This window comes from Solea solea, chromosome 11, assembly GCF_958295425.1.
Source record: "Solea solea chromosome 11, fSolSol10.1, whole genome shotgun sequence".
Taxonomy (NCBI): Eukaryota; Metazoa; Chordata; class Actinopteri; order Pleuronectiformes; family Soleidae; genus Solea; species Solea solea.
In genome coordinates this window covers 11,692,174-11,709,584 of record NC_081144.1, presented here as the reverse complement: position 1 = coordinate 11,709,584, position 17,411 = coordinate 11,692,174, and the positions used below count along the sequence as shown (strand labels likewise).

At 43.6% G+C, this 17,411-nt stretch overlaps 2 protein-coding genes across 2 annotated transcripts in view; one reads left to right on the top strand and one right to left on the bottom strand.

The window, feature by feature from the left end:
* Positions 1–141: 141 nt before the first annotated feature.
* LOC131469087 (nuclear receptor subfamily 1 group D member 1-like) lies at positions 142–12,950 on the bottom strand. The gene is made up of 8 exons (XM_058643935.1): positions 12,441–12,950; positions 5,261–5,569; positions 5,087–5,175; positions 4,852–4,996; positions 2,264–2,859; positions 1,982–2,167; positions 1,649–1,859; positions 142–1,532 (listed from the first exon to the last, which is right to left on the bottom strand). The coding sequence occupies exons 1-8, from the start codon at positions 12,454–12,456 to the stop codon at positions 1,336–1,338; spliced, it is 1,749 nt and encodes a 582-aa protein (XP_058499918.1). The 5' UTR covers positions 12,457–12,950; the 3' UTR covers positions 142–1,335.
* Positions 12,951–14,176: 1,226 nt separating this feature from the next.
* rarga (retinoic acid receptor gamma a) overlaps positions 14,177–17,411 on the top strand; it is a 45,852-nt gene continuing 42,617 nt past the window's right edge. Inside the window, exons 1-2 of the mRNA XM_058643937.1 lie at positions 14,177–14,302; positions 14,437–14,547. The gene's annotated coding sequence lies outside the window, so the exon portion shown is untranslated. The remainder of the gene's footprint in view (positions 14,303–14,436; positions 14,548–17,411) is intronic.

The following is a 17,411-nucleotide window of genomic DNA, read 5'->3' as shown; positions in this document are numbered from 1 at the left end:
CTCTGAGTGCAGGCCCAATTCAATATGCAGACTGTAGAGACACAGATAGCAACAATGTACATTTATGTTTATGCATCACACATCGTTCCCTTTTTTGCTTTTTTACAAAAGTAGACACAAAAGAAAGAGACACAAGCGGAATAATACATAATTCAAACTTTATATCATTAGATCATTTCTATATAGGAAGACAAATTTACAAAATATACAAGATGTGCTCAATCAGCCATAATCAAACAAGCAAAACAGTGAGAAGACCAATCGAATAAGATCTCTCACCCAAAAATATCTCTTGTGTTTGTATGACAAACATTTTGGGCAGAGGAAGGGTGCATGTGGAGCAAATGCTGGTGATTTGAGGGATTGTGCTGGTTGGTTATACATCATCTGATAGCAAGACGTGAGACTAAAGCTATCTGAGAATCCCGACCACCGTCTCCTTTGTAAAGCCCCCTTGGCAATGGCCAAACCCTAATCCAGTACAGGAAGGTCAATACATTCTTCTTTACACTGAACTCATCTGTACAATCCCTTGCATATATACCAGTTCAGTCATTGATACATAAACACTAGGGTGAAATAATATGTACAAAAATATACAAAGGAATTATAAAGTCCAACATGCATGGAGCCTCTCCATCTGCTACTTGTGATAGAATTAATGCAGACAGATCTTTTTTTGTTAACTTACATTGACCAATGAAATCTGGAAGATTAGTCAAAAATAATAAAAGACACAATGCAGCCCATTGTTTACAAGCGAAACATTGAAATAGTGGTCTCATTCCAGTGCTAATGTAGATGGCTTATTTGTGAAAGAGTGATACACAATTGTCTTAATATTTCTGGTTTTGCTTCATATTATATACAGGTTCCCTTTCCCTTAAATACAAACTGACTCACGGTCAATCATCACTAATGGTCCCTATGTAATAAACGTTGTACTAAGTGATAAACATATTTAATAACTGTCTACAATATGTCATCTTTCATTTGCCGCTCAGTGATGACCTGTTGAAACTGTGCGACTTAAGGAATAAACAAAAGTCAACTTGCTTTTATTTTTAATTACTTTGGATATAAGGAGTGAATGCAGAAAGTGATCTGTCAAAAAGGATAATAGTAACTCTACACTATTTTTTAGGGAATACTGTCTTTCAAGAGGTGTTATGGTTAATGTACACAAGGTTATATGTTTATAAAACACTGCATGGTCCTCAGGTGCAAAATTCCTTTTTTGTGTAATTTGCAGGAGGCTTGGAAGGTTATGTTAATGTTGTGTACTGTATACATTTGTGTAAAAAAAGTTTTTGTCTGTGTGTTCCATGAGCCTGCTCAAGGGTCAATGCGAAAGGCCAACAGTTTGTCAGAGTGTAGATTGTTGAGGGTGCGCAAGTCTGGCAGGCGCAGGAGGAGTTTTGGAAAGAGGGTGGTGTCGTCTGGACGACGTCGGTTGATCAGTGACCGCAGGGCACGAATCAGACCCTCCTGGAGCTGCTCCACAGCCCACGTATCTGAAATGCCAGAACGATCTGAGAACAGAGGATGCCAGGGTAAGTGGTTGACAGCCACATGCAATTCATTATTACTATTATTAGTATCACAGTCCTCCCCCCACACACAAGTATGAATTATGCCCCTGTCTCACCTGCAGAGACCAGTACCACAGCCATGAAGAGGGCCATTTCATCTGGTTCTAGCCCCAGAGAGCCCAACTTCTCACTGAACTCGAACATTGCATCCAGCAAGGAGCCCATGCCCAAACCTCGAAGGGTAGAGAGTGGGTAAGTTTGTCCATTAAGGAAGGTCACTGTACGTTCTTCAGCATTGAACAAGGTGCAGAACCTAACCATCAGGACCTAAACACACAAGTGGCATAGAAAACAAGAGGAACATAAGACACATTTGAAATGCAATGACACATTTAGCATTTTATAATAGTAATATTACTTTAATAACCGTTTGAAATATGCATCAGTACCTGGAAGGTGCCTGACTTGAGCAGCATGACTTGGTCTTGTTGACTAAGCTCTTGGAATCCTGGAATGCCCTTGGCAAACTCGACAACCTCCTTGACAGCAGGTGTGAAACACTGAGAGAACGATTCCCATATCTCCTGACTCGTGCGCTCTGCTCCTGATACAGGGCATGCATTCAGAGGACAAGCCTAAAAGAAAGACAGACCAAGAATGAAAAATGGTTGATCAAACAAGATATAACAATGGAGCCTTAATCTCATCGACTAGATGCTTCCTGCACTTACCAGCACTTTAGCTCCTGGAGCTAATTTCCATGGGCAGGATGGCTGATTTGTGACACTTCCTGCATTGCAAAAATTATTATGACTGACTGAGGTGCTGCTCTGAAGTGCTGTTCCATTAAACTGGTTATGATTGTGATTTGCTGACACAAAGTAGGTGTAGCGGTTGTTGTCCACACTGTGGAATGTAGGATGATTGTCATTGGGGGCAGCTGGGCTTAGGGTGGCAGGGGCAACAGGGCAAGACTGATAACTCTGGGTGAAGTTGGGGTGAGATGAGACTTTGGGAAAAGTGGCATCCTGAGAGTAGAGAGAGGTGGTGTTGTTGTTATTGTTGGTGGTAGTAGTGGTGACGGTGGTTTTCTTGGCTACTCTCTCCTGGATGTTGCTGTTGCTGTTGGTGAAGATGTCACGGTACGCTCTGGAAATGGCACCAATGGCCTCTTTGGAGGTGTTATCTTCTATTTTGGGGAGAGTGTCTCTCACTGTAGTTGAGTCCATGTCCATGGCAGCTGACTCATTCAGGCTATTCATGTAGCTCTGCATCTCATCCAGAAGTCGCTGCTTCTCTCTCTTAGGGATGCGGCCGAAACGCACAGCTGTAACAGAGGTCAGGGTAGACAGATTAGCCTCCAGCCTCTGTGGCAACATGGAGATTTACACTTGACATGTATTGTGCTTTATTTTTTCAACTTTTTCCACTTCCCTTTAAATAAATGTTATCAGTGTGTTACAATGTTGCTTGGTTGGGAAGGCACAGGACTGCAAATGTAATCTTGGTTAAACATTTACCCATTGTATCTCTTAAACACATGCTCATATCAGATGCTTGAACACCTCAAGTCCTGAATATTTTCAAGGAGAATCATATAAGTTGTGAGAGGAAAACTTTCTCCACTTAAATCTCTGACCCCCCTTTCCCACAGTAACCATCAGCTGGAGAGGCTATTTATAGATCCCCTGCTACCATCTGCCTCATCCTCTCCTCTCTCCAGCCCTGTCTCCTTCCTCTCCCTCTCCCTCCCTGCATTTGTAAGTAGGGCAGTGGGGCAACATGATCGTGATGTCACTGGCACTGAGAGGTGGATCGTGAGAGGGAAGAAGGACCAAGTTGGTCCTTCAAGTGCATACTTGAGTGTAGCAGTAAGTAAATTATAAGAACTGGCCTGTGAGACTGTGATAAATTGAAAGTGCGTGCGTGTGTGTGTGTGTATGTGTGCGCATGCAAGAGGTTTAGAGCAGAAAAGTTGTGGTGGTACAGCTTCAAAGACTTTTGCAAGTAAAGCACCAGATTTTTGCATGGCAGCATATTTGTAAAACAATGCACCATTATTTCCATGTCTCTCCATGTGATAAACGATCTATCTCTGCAGAGTCCCTTCATGATGATGGTAATGACATTAATTCCTATCATAAGATTTTGTTCTGGTTAGAGAAAGAGTAGTGCTATAATGCACCAAACAGATTCAAAGTCACATAAATGCTGGGTAGGAAATCAGGGTGTACTGTTTATTGTGGGCTGCAGGCAGTTGCATGTGGTTTTCCTGTTTTTGTCATGGTTGAAACTGAGCAAAAAGGGGTTTCTAGGTTGTGGTCTTTTATACTTTTTTTTGAAAATCTCCTTCATGAGGGTCGACCTAACTGTTTCTTCTCTGACTGAGTTGCGTTTTGCCACCCTATTTTTTCCGTGCACCAGAAATGTCAAGCACACGTAGAAATAACACTAACCTCTTTACTAGATTAGGCAATGCAGGGCACTGCCGGGTGAAGACAGGAAAACTACACCAAGTAGGTCATGATGTATGAGTACACTATAGGCCCAATTCTGCATTGTTTTTCTAGGTCAGCGCAGCTGTTATCTGAATCTGTGATCAGGTGATCAATCAATGTTCAACAATCAGAGCTTAAACTAGATAATGTTTGCGTCACACTAAACAAATTCTGTCACAGTGACCAAAACTTTTTTTCTTTCTTTTTAAATTTTTTTTTTACATCATCTTAATTGTTGCCCTACCCCTCATTAATTGCAATGAGATGTTCTATAGGCACACACAAGGTAATCAGGTTGACCCTGTTTCATTTTCCCAAAATAATTCCTGTGTTTGCTGCAGTTTTCCGGATGATAGATAGCTTTGGGGACTTCTGGGCTCCTCTTCTCATAAATCATTGTCTGAGGGTTGAGATGCAAGCGAGCTGAGGGAACATGGTGGGTACATGGAGGAGGAGGAGGAGGGGCCGAAGTTAACAGGAGTTTATAGGTAACGGTAATGCAGTAAGATGCTGCAAAGGGCAAAAGAAAGACACTGAGAATCTTGGGTAGTGATGCAAGGCCAGATGGTAATCTTTAGCAGAGCAGTGACACAATAGAGGAAGGCAGGTGCAGGTCTACTGAGGGAGGGAGTGACTGAGCTACTGGCACGATGACCTCAAAAGACTTTCCGCATTACATTTTTCAAACAGACCTACATATCAGTACTGCACTTCTTTCTGCCTGCATATTTCCCCGCTGCTTTGGCTAATCAGGGCACTGTGGTATTCTTACAGAAATGCATGAGGGTCTCTCTCATTAAAAATGTGTCAGGATGTCTCACCATCTCTCGACATGCCAACAGAGAGGCATTTCTTGAAACGGCAGTGCTGGCAACGGTTTCGGTTCATGCGCATGATCAGACAGTTCTCATTCTTCACGCACATCTTGTAATTGATGTTTTGCTGGATGCTGCGTCGGAAAAACCCCTGAAACACACACATATGATGTGGAACTGGTTAATCAAATGCAATACGTTGTTTAATCATTTTATGTTTTTTATCGTGGGGCTTTTTTACCTTGCAACCCTCGCATGCATGCACTCCATAGTGGAAACCAGATGCGATGTCGCCACAGACTTTGCAAAGCAGGACCATTCCACCAGTTTCTGAAGAAGCATAAAGATATAGTTAGAGAAGAAACCACATCAATGATTAATCGTTAACCATACTGACTGTGAGGAAAACACTTACTGGTGAAAGTTCCTGGGATGCCGCATGGCCTCTTTCCTGCGATGGGGTGTGCATAGGTATGCTGTGGAGTGGCTGCTACTGAAGGGCCACTGTAGACATCTGGGAACTGGAATATCAGTTTGGAGGATGGGGTGGTGCGCCCCGATGCCCTCTGTTTCAGTGGCCCAATCTCCGTGAAAGTAACCTCCTCTGGAGATGAGGGCTGGGAGTGTGAAGAGGGCGACTGTGTCTGGTACCCGCTGGAGGGGCTGCCAGGGCTGGGACTGGCACTGCCTGAGGAGCCTGCATACAGGATGACCCCTCCAAATCCTGCAGATGAGAGAAGGATTGGACAGATTTCAGATTTTAAATCATATTTTAGGGTCAGGTGTAGCCTCTTAGCCCATTCAGTTGCATTTTTTTTTTTGCCCACTCTGTAAGGGCTTTATACAATATTGAGAACCTATTGCAGAGGATACATGTGACTATAGGACTCCGCTTTTATATGCTTTTTTATAGCCTTTCTGATCTAGTCAGAAAGGCTGTTTCCTCTTGAAATTTGTGGTTGTAGACAATTTTCTTCTTAAAGTGAAGCAAAAATCACGAAGAAGATGGACGCTGCCAACAGCTCTGTCTATGAACCACTCCTGATTTTGAGGGAGAATTAATCCTACATCCAACAACCATGTGTTTTCAGCGCTTCAAGCTCCACCAAGAATGTTCCTGGACTATCCTTAGTAGTAGTAAAGTAACCCCTGAGCAGGGCCCTTTATGGGGCCAAAAGAAATACACAGTACTTTCATTTATATCCGAGTTCATGTGGTGGAAACACACTTAGTTGCTAAGGGAGGTCCCTATAGTTCTTGGTAGTAGTTTCTGCACCCAGATTTCTTCTCTGAAGATATTCCATCATTTCATTTTATTTTATCTTTATCTTAGTGACCGCTTTTTAACATAAGTGCCATCCTAATTTCCTATAGAAACCGTTCAGCTTCTCTACAAAGTTGTAGCCTATGTGATGTAATGTAATGCACAACAACCTCTTGGCAGCAGAGAGGAACTCGGAGGTTTTGCAGCGCCGTTGCCTCATCCTGAGTTTAATAGACGTAATGATGCGCTCAAGCGGATAAAGTGGGCGCTAAAAATACCGCTGGCAGCCCAGCAACAAAGCAGTCACCGTCTTCCTGAGCGCTGATCCCTGCGTCATGTCATGTCAGTGCAGTATTTATAAATACAAGTACAGTATGGAATATGTTACTGTCCTTATACGTTTTTGCTTCACTCGCATCCTTTTCCTCTAACGCGCATTTCCAGTCATGCGTTGCGGATGAGACTGAGACGCGATGGGTCTCACGTGTCTGTTGGGTCTGCTGCTGCCTCCGCTCCAATGATAGCGCGCGCTCCCCCCGGCAGCGTGCCCAGCGCCAGCCAGCAGCACGACACCTGACCGCCGCCTCACATGCATGGACTGCTGACACGGTTACTGCCCGAACCAAGTCAGCCTCGTGTTGAATACACAACAACCTGAAGTCGGACTATTGTGTTTATAAGTTTTATAAGTTAATGAGCGAGAAGCTCCCCAGGCATGAGGGGACATTAACTAACAACTTTACATACAAACTAAAATATCCAAATTATACAGAAACCCATATGGGTCCTCTTTAAAAAAACTTTGCTCGTGACTGACTTGCACGTGTAGCCGAGAAAATGTCAACGTGCCTATGATTTCCATCATCCACAATTCATGATAATGCTCAGTTGTTACAACAACCCAGCCCTGTTGTGGAAATCATGCATAATAAGTGTGACAGGCTTGTCCCTGCAGTTGCTATGTGTTGCCCTTTGCCGCACAAGGTATTTGTTTAGTTTGGATAATCCCTCCACCAGCACGTGTCCATGGATTTGTTGACTCATGCCAGAGCCACAGACAGACTGTAGCTGGGGCCTCACCTCTTCTTGAGCTTACATAAAGACAGTGGTGGCCTAGCCCTGACTCCACCCAAACACATTGAAGACTCACATGTAGTTTATCAATGAACCCTATAGAGTCATAGTGTTGTAAACTGTGTCAATAAACTTTTTTTTTTTTTTTTTTTTTTTTACAGTCTGCATTCCAGTAGGCTTGTGATGGGCGGGAACCAGAACAATCAACAGTTTTAGTCATAGTAGAAACATTAAATTAGATGGCATTCTACAGTGATAAAGTTTTCAGTATCATCACAGGCTGCAAACTGTTATTACTGTACAATCATCTCATTGGTTGGCAGCATTACTCTTTATATGCCAATGTTGGCAGCAGGGCCGGCCCAAGCCTTTTAGTCCATGAGCCAAAACCGGTTGTATCAACTGTGTTGCTCTGACAAAGAATAGCATTTTCCCTTTATGCAGAATGAATTTAATCTATAGCAGCACTTACGTGCGGTTGCATGCATGTGTTTCACTCTCGGGTGCAACAGAACCCAAGTGACAGGTACACATGAGAAAATGTATTGCATGCGCCATTCGCACACACACAGCTGTAGGAAAATGCCTTGTATTTTCATGACAAGTATAAAAAAAATGTTAATTATGGTGGGGCAATTTAAAGTATATGGAAAAGACGCTTAACCTCAATTTGCTCCTGATGACTGTAAGGTAGTGTGTGAATGGGTATGAAAGATTGAGAAAAAGTGCTGCATATGTGCTGTATTATTATGGGTGTGAATGGCAAAACTGTAGTGTAAAGCAGCTTTGAGTAACCCTAACCCTAACCCAGAGAAAGAGTTCTATTATGAAACATTTCTTGTCAGCGATTTTTTGATTTTTTTTCTATAGGTGATACCTGGATTGGTATAAGGCAACATTAGTATCACGGCACCATCCTGACACAGTGGTGTTACACTAAATTTCACATCGTTTTTCTCATGGTTTTTATCACACTCAGTGGGATTTCCCATGCAGGCAATCAGGCTTTCTGTGCACTGTCACAGCGTGCACACGGCAGTTAAAATTTAGGTCACTGCAGACAGCATTGATTAAGAAGTCAGTCAGTCCTCGGTGCCCATTTTATGCTTAGCCTACCCGTGCAAGCACTAATCTGCCTGGGACTGCAGGCAGAGAAACGTGAGCAGTTCACAGGCAGCTCTCCTCTCCTCCTCTCCTCTCTCTCTCTTTTTATAATCTTTAATTTTCACTGGTACTCGCCTAATAATACACCACAAATATGCATGGCCATACAGATCAGAGGCACACAAATAATGTTTGTGTGCCTCTTAGCGTCCTGCAGAGCAATAGGGTGTTTATTATGCTGCCAGAGAAAAATAAGTGGGAGTTATTGTGTGCCACTGAACACATCCAGTCTGCCTGCATGTGCCACATGAGTCTTTGCAGTAGACTTCATTAACTCTGACTTGTGTAAGTAGGTCAATATCACAGGAACTTGATAGAACTCGATCTACGTGCCTCTTAGTGTCTTCTTCTACCGCATTCCAGCTATATAATTTATATAACACCAGATTATATTTTTAAACCTATAGTCTGATACCCTGGCTGTTATGGGATGAAGTGACACAATACACAGTATCAGTATTGGTGCGATGTTGGTCAAAATAACTGGATTAAACGTTGGAAAATGTAACTGCATCCGCACAAATGTGATGCTTAGTAGTTTAAACGATGTAAAACAACTCTTCCAGGCTGATATCAGATACACAAGGTTGTGATATCAATATTGGTATCAGGCACAAACACTGCTATGAGTCGTTAGTTGTGACTGGACATATTGAAATCATCGATTTCACAGGACTGACACTGTCTTTGGAGGAGCCAAAGTGTGGGGACTGACTGTCCACGTCTTTGTAATCTGCTGGTATCAGTTTCTGCAGCAGATCAGAGGGGGAATGATATGTTTGACAGCGGAGTCATGTTCCAGCTCAAACACACACTAAGCGGATCTGCAACCTGAACCCAGCGATTATGAGTTGGGGACAGATGTTACAGAGTCAGAACTGACTGAGCATCAGCCAAACTGCAATCTGTGATTCAGTATGTGTGTGCGTGTGTAGGGTGGTGGCAACAGGCGCATGAGGCGTGGAAACGTGACGATAGAAAGGGAGGCACAAGTTTATACATGGAATCGCTGACCCACTGACCAAGCTCACCCCCACCACCACCACCACTGCAGGCAGCATCAGCACAGTAGCGTCCGTGAGAACAGGGGAAGCAGCGGAGGAGGGAGGGCGGCGTGAGGGGCGGGTGTCTCGTGTCGCACGCGGCTTTGCGAGGGAAGACACGTGAGGAGGCTTTTGATGGAGCTTTCAGTGGGAAGAACTAGACGTGAAGCTGATGAGCCTCCAGTCAACAGTCACAGCTCGCTACACCCGTCGGCCAGGGGAGCTTAAAAGCGAAGAGCCAAATTAACCAGCGCATCGTCATCGTCACCATCATCAGCTGCTGCTGCAGTAGCAGCAGCGCGTGCGCTGTCAGCTAGACGTTGCACGTGGTGAACTTTATGTGTCAACATGTGGCCTTAACACTCGAGTTTTCATCATGAAGAAATGCATTAAATTATGAGATTCTTCCATTACAGCGTAATCCCAGATTACCATTAGCTAAATGTATTATGTGGTCTCTCAAAATCGTTTTTTAGTAATGATGAATAAATAACTGAAACATAATACTGAAACATCATTAAAAATTATAAAAATCAGCCACTTCAAAACGCTGCCACTCCAGGTATCTTGAAAATAGGTCTGAGCAATAATAATAATAATATTTATCCCGATATAATTTTCTTTCATATCAGTATCACATGCACAGTATTCATATGCTTATGAACTGTGCAAACACAGTGCAAACACAGGGACAGTGGGGATATATATCCTCATTAAACCATCAGTTGACAGTGTCATCTCTGTACATGAACTCTCACACAGCCAGCATGTATAACCTTTACCATATATTAACCATAACTGATTTATACTTATATTTATATAAGTATTGGACCTCTGAAAATATGTTGTGTGACCTGTAGTCTGGTCCTGATAAGGTCAGTGTTAATACTAGAAAAACATCCCAAAGAGATAAGAACACATGCACAGCTACTTTTTTTTAAGACTGGCACTGACTAATCAAAGCCTTAACCCTTAATCTTAACCAGATAAGGGGTTTGGTATTAATGCCTAAACTTAACCGATTCCTTAGAAATTAGGTTCTGCTTATAGGACCAGGTTTTTGTCTCCATTTGGAACTGGTCCTGACAAGGTCAGTGTTTATGCCAGAAAATGTCCTAAATAGTCACACACACACACACACACACACACACACACACACAATCTCATTTTATCTCTTGGACTTTATGAGCCCAACAGTGCAGCTCTACAGCAGCCATATTTTATATCAGGTTGTTATGATGTTTATGAGCTTTGTTTGGATCACTCACAAGTCTTGTGCATTCCATTAACAATGTGAAGATATTAAAGGGCACTGACCCAAGTTCAAGGTGGTCACTTATGAGAGGAAGAAATAAAATGACAGAACACTTATGCGACGTTAAATGGTGCGGTCATTTAAATAAAATGGCAAAATAAACACCAACGCTTTTTACAACAAATACTTTATCGTCTAATACTACAGCTGTTAATGTAAATAAGAATGAGTGGGTTTAGTGTGGCTTTCAAGAGCACTGGGTGCGCCCATCACCTGTGCTGGAACGTGACCGTGGCTGTTGTAAATGACTCAGGAAACCACTTAAGCATGTTCTTCGTTGGCTGACCTCGAGGAAAGGCTGCCCAATACCACTTAACAGAGGGACTTGCGTTTATCAACTTTTGTACCGCAGAGAATGAAAAAAAAAAAAAAAAAACCAAACACGTCAAATACACCAGAAGTTCCCTTTCCTCCTGTGAAATGACGCAGACTGAGCGCGCAGTCAAGTTGCGGCTGTGACACAGTGACAGACCGTGGACTGTGGTTCCACGTGAGTTTGTTTTCATGAAGAGAAACGGGAAGGGCTCTGCCTCACGACCGTTCGCTGTGGAGCTGCAGCTCAGGCTTTGCGTAAAGACTTTGTTACCCTGGATTTCCACTGGACGCGGAACGGCCGCGGAACGGCAGCGGCCCGGTAGCCGTTGCAAATCGCTTCCATTCTAATCAATGTGAGCATTCCCACCGGCCGCGCTGCGGCGCGGATCAGCAGCGGCCCAGAAGCGGCTCGCCGCGCCGCAGCGCTATCGATAGGAATCAGTTCTATTTTTTCCGTTGCCGCTGCTGAACCTCATAAATTTCAACGAAGCAGATCGCACAAGACAGGAAGTCCGACACAGTATCAAAGTAAAACACTTCCGCCCCCCTTTCAAAATAAAACACAATACGCAGGTCACAACTTCACCTCAACGTTACGTCATAACCGGTGCTCCCAGGTCAACAGTCATTTGATCCGAGGGTCTCGGAGACAATGGACGACGAGAGACTGATTATGGAAGTGGAGAAATATAAAATCCTTTATGACACCACAGATCCTTATAAGGACAATGTCAGAAAGGACAAAGCCTGGTTTTTAATTGCAGGAGTTTTGGGAGTGGATGGTGAGTATAAAGTCCTGCTAAAATGATATCGCGGGATCTCGCGTCCGTTCGAGATTATCGCGCGATCTTCCGTGAATACCGCTGGCTCCCAAGGCTCCGCGCCGCTGCCGTAACGCGCCCGGTGGGGATTGACGTTTGGGAGAGGACGAAGCAGAACCGCGCCGCGGCCGTTCCGCGTCCAGTGGAAATCCAGGGTTAGAGTTGCACTTATACTGATGGTAGAAACAACTTTAAGTAAATGTAAAAAAATGTACACGGTATTCCCAAAATGTGCACGTGAATCTCAGCTCAGTATTATTCCAAAACTCGCTCTAGTGCATGTCATAAAAAACAAAAACTAATGCAACTGCAAACCCAGTGTAGTAGATGAGTTCTCATCTTTGATAACTGGCCAATTAAATAAGAAAAACCCTAGATTGAGGCTTGTTTTGTGTTGTTAATTGAAGGCTAAGAACTAATTTAAGTCAGTCAGCCGTTTACGTGAATCATAGACCCGTTAATCGAGTCTGATTCACAAGTCAAAATCAGCACTACTATTATAATGGAGTTGTAATTATTACGAGAGCTAAACAACATAATCACTTTCTTATAAAGCGGTGGCTGAATGCATGTTGACATAGTGTTTAAAAGAGTCTTACCTGGGCTGTTATCCATGGTTCTTGTTGTTGTTGTTGTTGTTAACTTTAAATAAACTGGAAGAGTGTCACTAGACTGGAGCAAACGTCTTGGGAAGACAGAGGAGAAAGTCAAGAAATGGCTTTTCGTCAATAAACACCTGCTCCATGGAGCGCAAAGAGGCTCAGCAGCAATGGAAACGCGTCCAGTGCGCGTAAAGTTCTTCCTCAGTGAATAGCAGGCAGTTGGCTGTTCGAGCTCGCTTCTCTTGTGGTGTGTTCTGGTGAGTGAGTGAGACACCTGGATGTCTTCTGCGCTATGGATAATGTGCGCGAGCGAGTGTGATGTTGCACGAGCGAAGATAACGCGATTCTCATGGATTCCAAGAAAGTAGAGTCAGCATATCCATGAACGGGGTGTCGGGCACGACACGCACACACCCACTGATACAGACACCCGCGTCAATCACGTTTGCAGGTGAGGAAATGTGACCGCCTTTTCGCTCGCTCCAACTTGTCTCGTGTGTGTTTGTGTGGGATTTGGCTCACACTTAGTGTCTCGCGGAGTCTTTTCTCTCTCTCTCTCTCCCTCTCTCCCCTTCACGCGCGTTAGTGCGTTTTCATTGGTGTGGGGGGCGGGAGTAGCTGAGGGGAGTTTGATGAGCTTATTCAGCCGTGGTATGCGCTCGTGTGTTCAGTAAAGCCAAGCTGCATGTGAGCTGTGCATGTGCCGAGGGGAGCGCTGCCCTACTGATACACATATTATGCAAATTACGGAGCGTGTGGCGCGGAGGGGATGAGGGACTGGGTGAATGGAGCACATGGACAATAGGCGTGGCTCAGCGTGACTGTCCGCTCCCTGACAAGTGGAGTGGAGAGGGTAAACACTGAGACACGCCAATCGCCGTGTTGTAGGTTAAGTGTCAAGTTTAAAAGCCATGTGCCAAAGGAAACTGCAGATACACTATATCTATATCTGTGACACGCAAACGTTCAACACTGGCAATACCGTGACGCCAGAGACTGTTGCTGGATGTCAGATGATTAGACACACCTGAAAGCCTGTTCTCTGTTTTGTTTAAGTTCAAAATGCAAATTCAACAAGTTGTTGACATGCAAACACAACATGAAGAAAGCGCCCCCCAATGGCAAGTCATGGCATGGTCATTTGAAATAGGATATTTTCTTTCTTTTTTTCTTTCTTTCTTTCTTTCTTTCTTTCTTTACACCACATTATTCTAACTGTAAAACAGATATTCACCTTGATACATAGTCAACTTTATAACAGGAACAGCAACACATTTTGCCTTTATTTTTTTATTAACTTTTATGAAACATTCACCTTAGTTTAACAGTTTACCCTGTAATTTGTGTTGAACTTTGAAAATAAATGTTCTTTCTTTCTTTCTTTTCAATGCAACCACACAATACGTTATTGCAGAGGTAATCACTAATAAATACTATTTTAATAATAAATAATAACGAGTTTGTTTACCATCTTTCCCTTGGCTCCCACATGTGTGAAACACTCACTAATACACATTGTAATGGTTTTAGCCCCAAAACATAACACAATCATAATTAGTGTTACATTATTTATAGAATAAATAATCTTTAAAAAAAGATGTTTATTGATTCATTATTCATAAATATATGTTGTTTTGGTGACTCACTTAATTGCGTTACTTGGGTATTTATTCTATTTATTGTTTGTTTATTACAGTTTCCATTTCACCTCCTCACTGACACACCGTCCTGCAGCGCTCCCCTGCGCCACAAGGGGGAGTCACAGCGTCATAAATCTCCACGCGCGGCGGTTCCTCATCGACGCCCCTCACTCACTCAGCTGCCGCCGGGACACGGTGACGGATTGACAACAGGCGAAGGTAAATCTGACAAATGACTGGAATGGCCTCTGAATCCCGAGTCCCACTGTCTCTGTCGTGACAGACTGATGTCCCGCTGCAGTGGAGGACGTCTCTGAACTCTTGTCCACGACTTTGTTTTGTCTCCTTCACAGAAAGAAAACAACAAAACTTTCGCCGTGCGTGCGCTTGTGTCATCCTCCCCGTGTCTGTGCTTCACACTGGAAGTGGGAGGCATGAGCTGAGAGACATTCTCTGCGAACAAGGTAGGACTGTGTACTTTACTAAAGTCATCCCCCGTCGTGATTAATCGGGTGTGTCTAAGAATAAACGGAGCTCAAGCTGGGTGTGTATTAACAGTGTTCATGTGTGCGTGTGTGTGTGTATTCGTCACGAGGACACGTCATGGCAGGGCATGAGATAATTACAGGCTGCTCAAACAGTTTGGGGACTGAGTAGAACAGCAGTCACTGCCAACATACACACCTGTAAAGCACTGCTTCGCCTCAGGCTGAAAAGACAAGTCTTCATCACTGACTGTCTGCCTGTGTCTTTATGGCTCCCCCCCCTCCTCCTCCTCCTCCCTACCCTCCCCCCCCTCCCTCTTTACCCCCCCTTTCACAAACTCATATTGAATGTGTACTTTATAAGAATGATGCCAGCTCAGTGCTGTGTAATTGCTATGATACATGTCCTTATACATGCAGATAAGTAAGGAGGAAATGTACAATTAATAACCTATTTGTATGATTTGTCATATCTCTTTACCGCAGAATGAGCCTTTTGCGTTTGTAGTGTTGGGTCAGCCCTACAGAGGCCGGTATTTTGGACCACAATGAACAAACTGATTGATTTTTGATGCTAACTGTGGGCTAAACCACACTCACTCACTTGCCGTCTACCGCTTTACCCTCCACATGAGGGGGCGCTGGTGCCAATCCCATCTGACATAAAGTTAAAAGGCAAGGTACACCCTGGACAGATTGCCTGGCCGTCCATCACAGGGTCACATAGTGGCAAACAACCACCCACTCTCACTCTCACACCTACGGTCAATATAGAGTGTCCAATGTGTTGTGTTTTTGGACTGTGGGAGGAAAAACACCACACACACACACACACACACACACAGGCAAGGCTAAACCACATGTTGATCATTTTTAGACACTGTACCTTTAAGAAAAGCTCCCATAGTAACAATAACAATCCATGTGAGAGTAGTGGAAGAAAGGGAACTACTGTCAAGAATAATTTCAATACATATTGATACTTCAAAGACTTCTTATCATATCACACCAGGAAATATATTTGACTGTATTGATATTTACAGTTTATGTTTAGCAAAGCAAATGAGTGAAGAAGGCAGATAGTATTAGACAGTGGGATCAGCCTCATGATCAACAGAGATAAATAGAGACAAAGAAAAAAAAAACTGCTCCAGAAAACACAGACGCTGTATTTAAAGTCAACATAATAAACACACTGTACATTATATACATATTTATACACTAACCTATCACGCCAGCCAGCGAAAGCAAATGAAAAACGTTGTTATTTTTTCATGTTTCCTGTAGAGTATTTAGTGCCCAGCTTTCTCACAAGGGCAGTTTTATGTGCAGGGATGGAGGCATGGAAAAGAAGACCTTTCCTTTTGAGCTCACAGATTTGCAGTAATTACTGAATCACTTCCATATGTGGCTCTCTGGCTGCCTTCTCGCTGCCCCCACCACCCTTCTCTTCCCCAGTATTCTCTCTCCTTCTTTCTCTCCTTTTTCATTTGCATTCTCCACTATTACTCTTTTTCTCCCCCCTCTTTTTTTTCAGCTTTTATTTTTTTTGGCTTCCCCACATGCACTCAGAGCAATCTTTTTTTTTTTTTTCAAAACCACAGCTTAAACAAAGTTTATGATAATCAGAACATCCTGGCATTTTTGGCAAACAGTTGTGCTCTTTGGTGATTCAATTAGATGACTCTTGCCAGAAAAAAAAAAGAAAAAAGGGGGGAAAGAAAAAAAAACTTGTGTGCAAGTAAGTGAGAGAGAAGAGAGACATGGACGGGAGAGGGGAAATGTTGAAGAATACGGAAATATAAAAAGAAGAAAGAAAAAGAGCTGGGTGAAGAATTCGAGAAGCAGGAATGGAGCGTGAAGGAGGGAGAGGTGGAACAGAAAATGAGGCAGAGAGAGGGAGGGAGTAATGCTTTCTGACAGAGGTGGGTTCAAGATGGGTTCATGGTGACATCATGGCTGATTTTTTGAGGAAAGTATAGACAGGAGAGCCGTTCACCTTTCATTGGACACACATTTTGGGTCAGAGAGCTCATGTGCTGGCACACACGCTGGTAGCTGTGTTGACAACTCTGAACGCAACCCAAGATATGCACAAAACCCCTTATATATACACACATACATACATACACACACACACACACTATCTCTCCCTCTCCCCTTCTCTTTTTCCCTTAATTTCTATGGCAGTAAAAAGTTCTTGGCTCTCTGTCTCTCTTTCAAGCTTTGTGCTCATTTGTTTTTGTTAGAGCAGCACATAGTGGTAAATGCCCATTGGTCCCGAACGCACACATTTCTCCTCTGCCATGAGTAAGTCATTTTCCTGTGTGTCGTATTCCTCCGTGTATGTTTTTACTTCAAGGTGGCTGGACTCTAAATGAGCGCACTTCGCCAGATGGGATGAATGAGCGCCTTCATTTCACAGGATGTGTGTTTAAGTCTGTAACCAAGAAAGTGCGAGCGAGTGTATATTTGTGTGTTGTGCGTGTTAATGAATGTGTTGCCGCGTGACTCTGGAGTGTGTGGAGTGTGTGGGGCGTGTGGGAGCGTCCGTTTCGCCCCGCGTCCCTTTGCCTGTCTCAGTGCGGCACCAAACTGCACATGACATCAATCTGAACGTGGGGGGAAATAGTGATCTCATTACAGGCGTCTTGTTACTGATTAAAACCTGCCGCCACAGGCACCCGAACTCTGCGTCCCTTCTCACCCCCCCATACACACACACACACTTTGACAATCCATCCATCTCTCCATCTCACACTCCGCTTTTCTCCCCTCTTCTTTCACACATTTGTGATTCCCCGCACCAGTGGCCCTCTCACCTTCTAACCCAATCTTTCCAC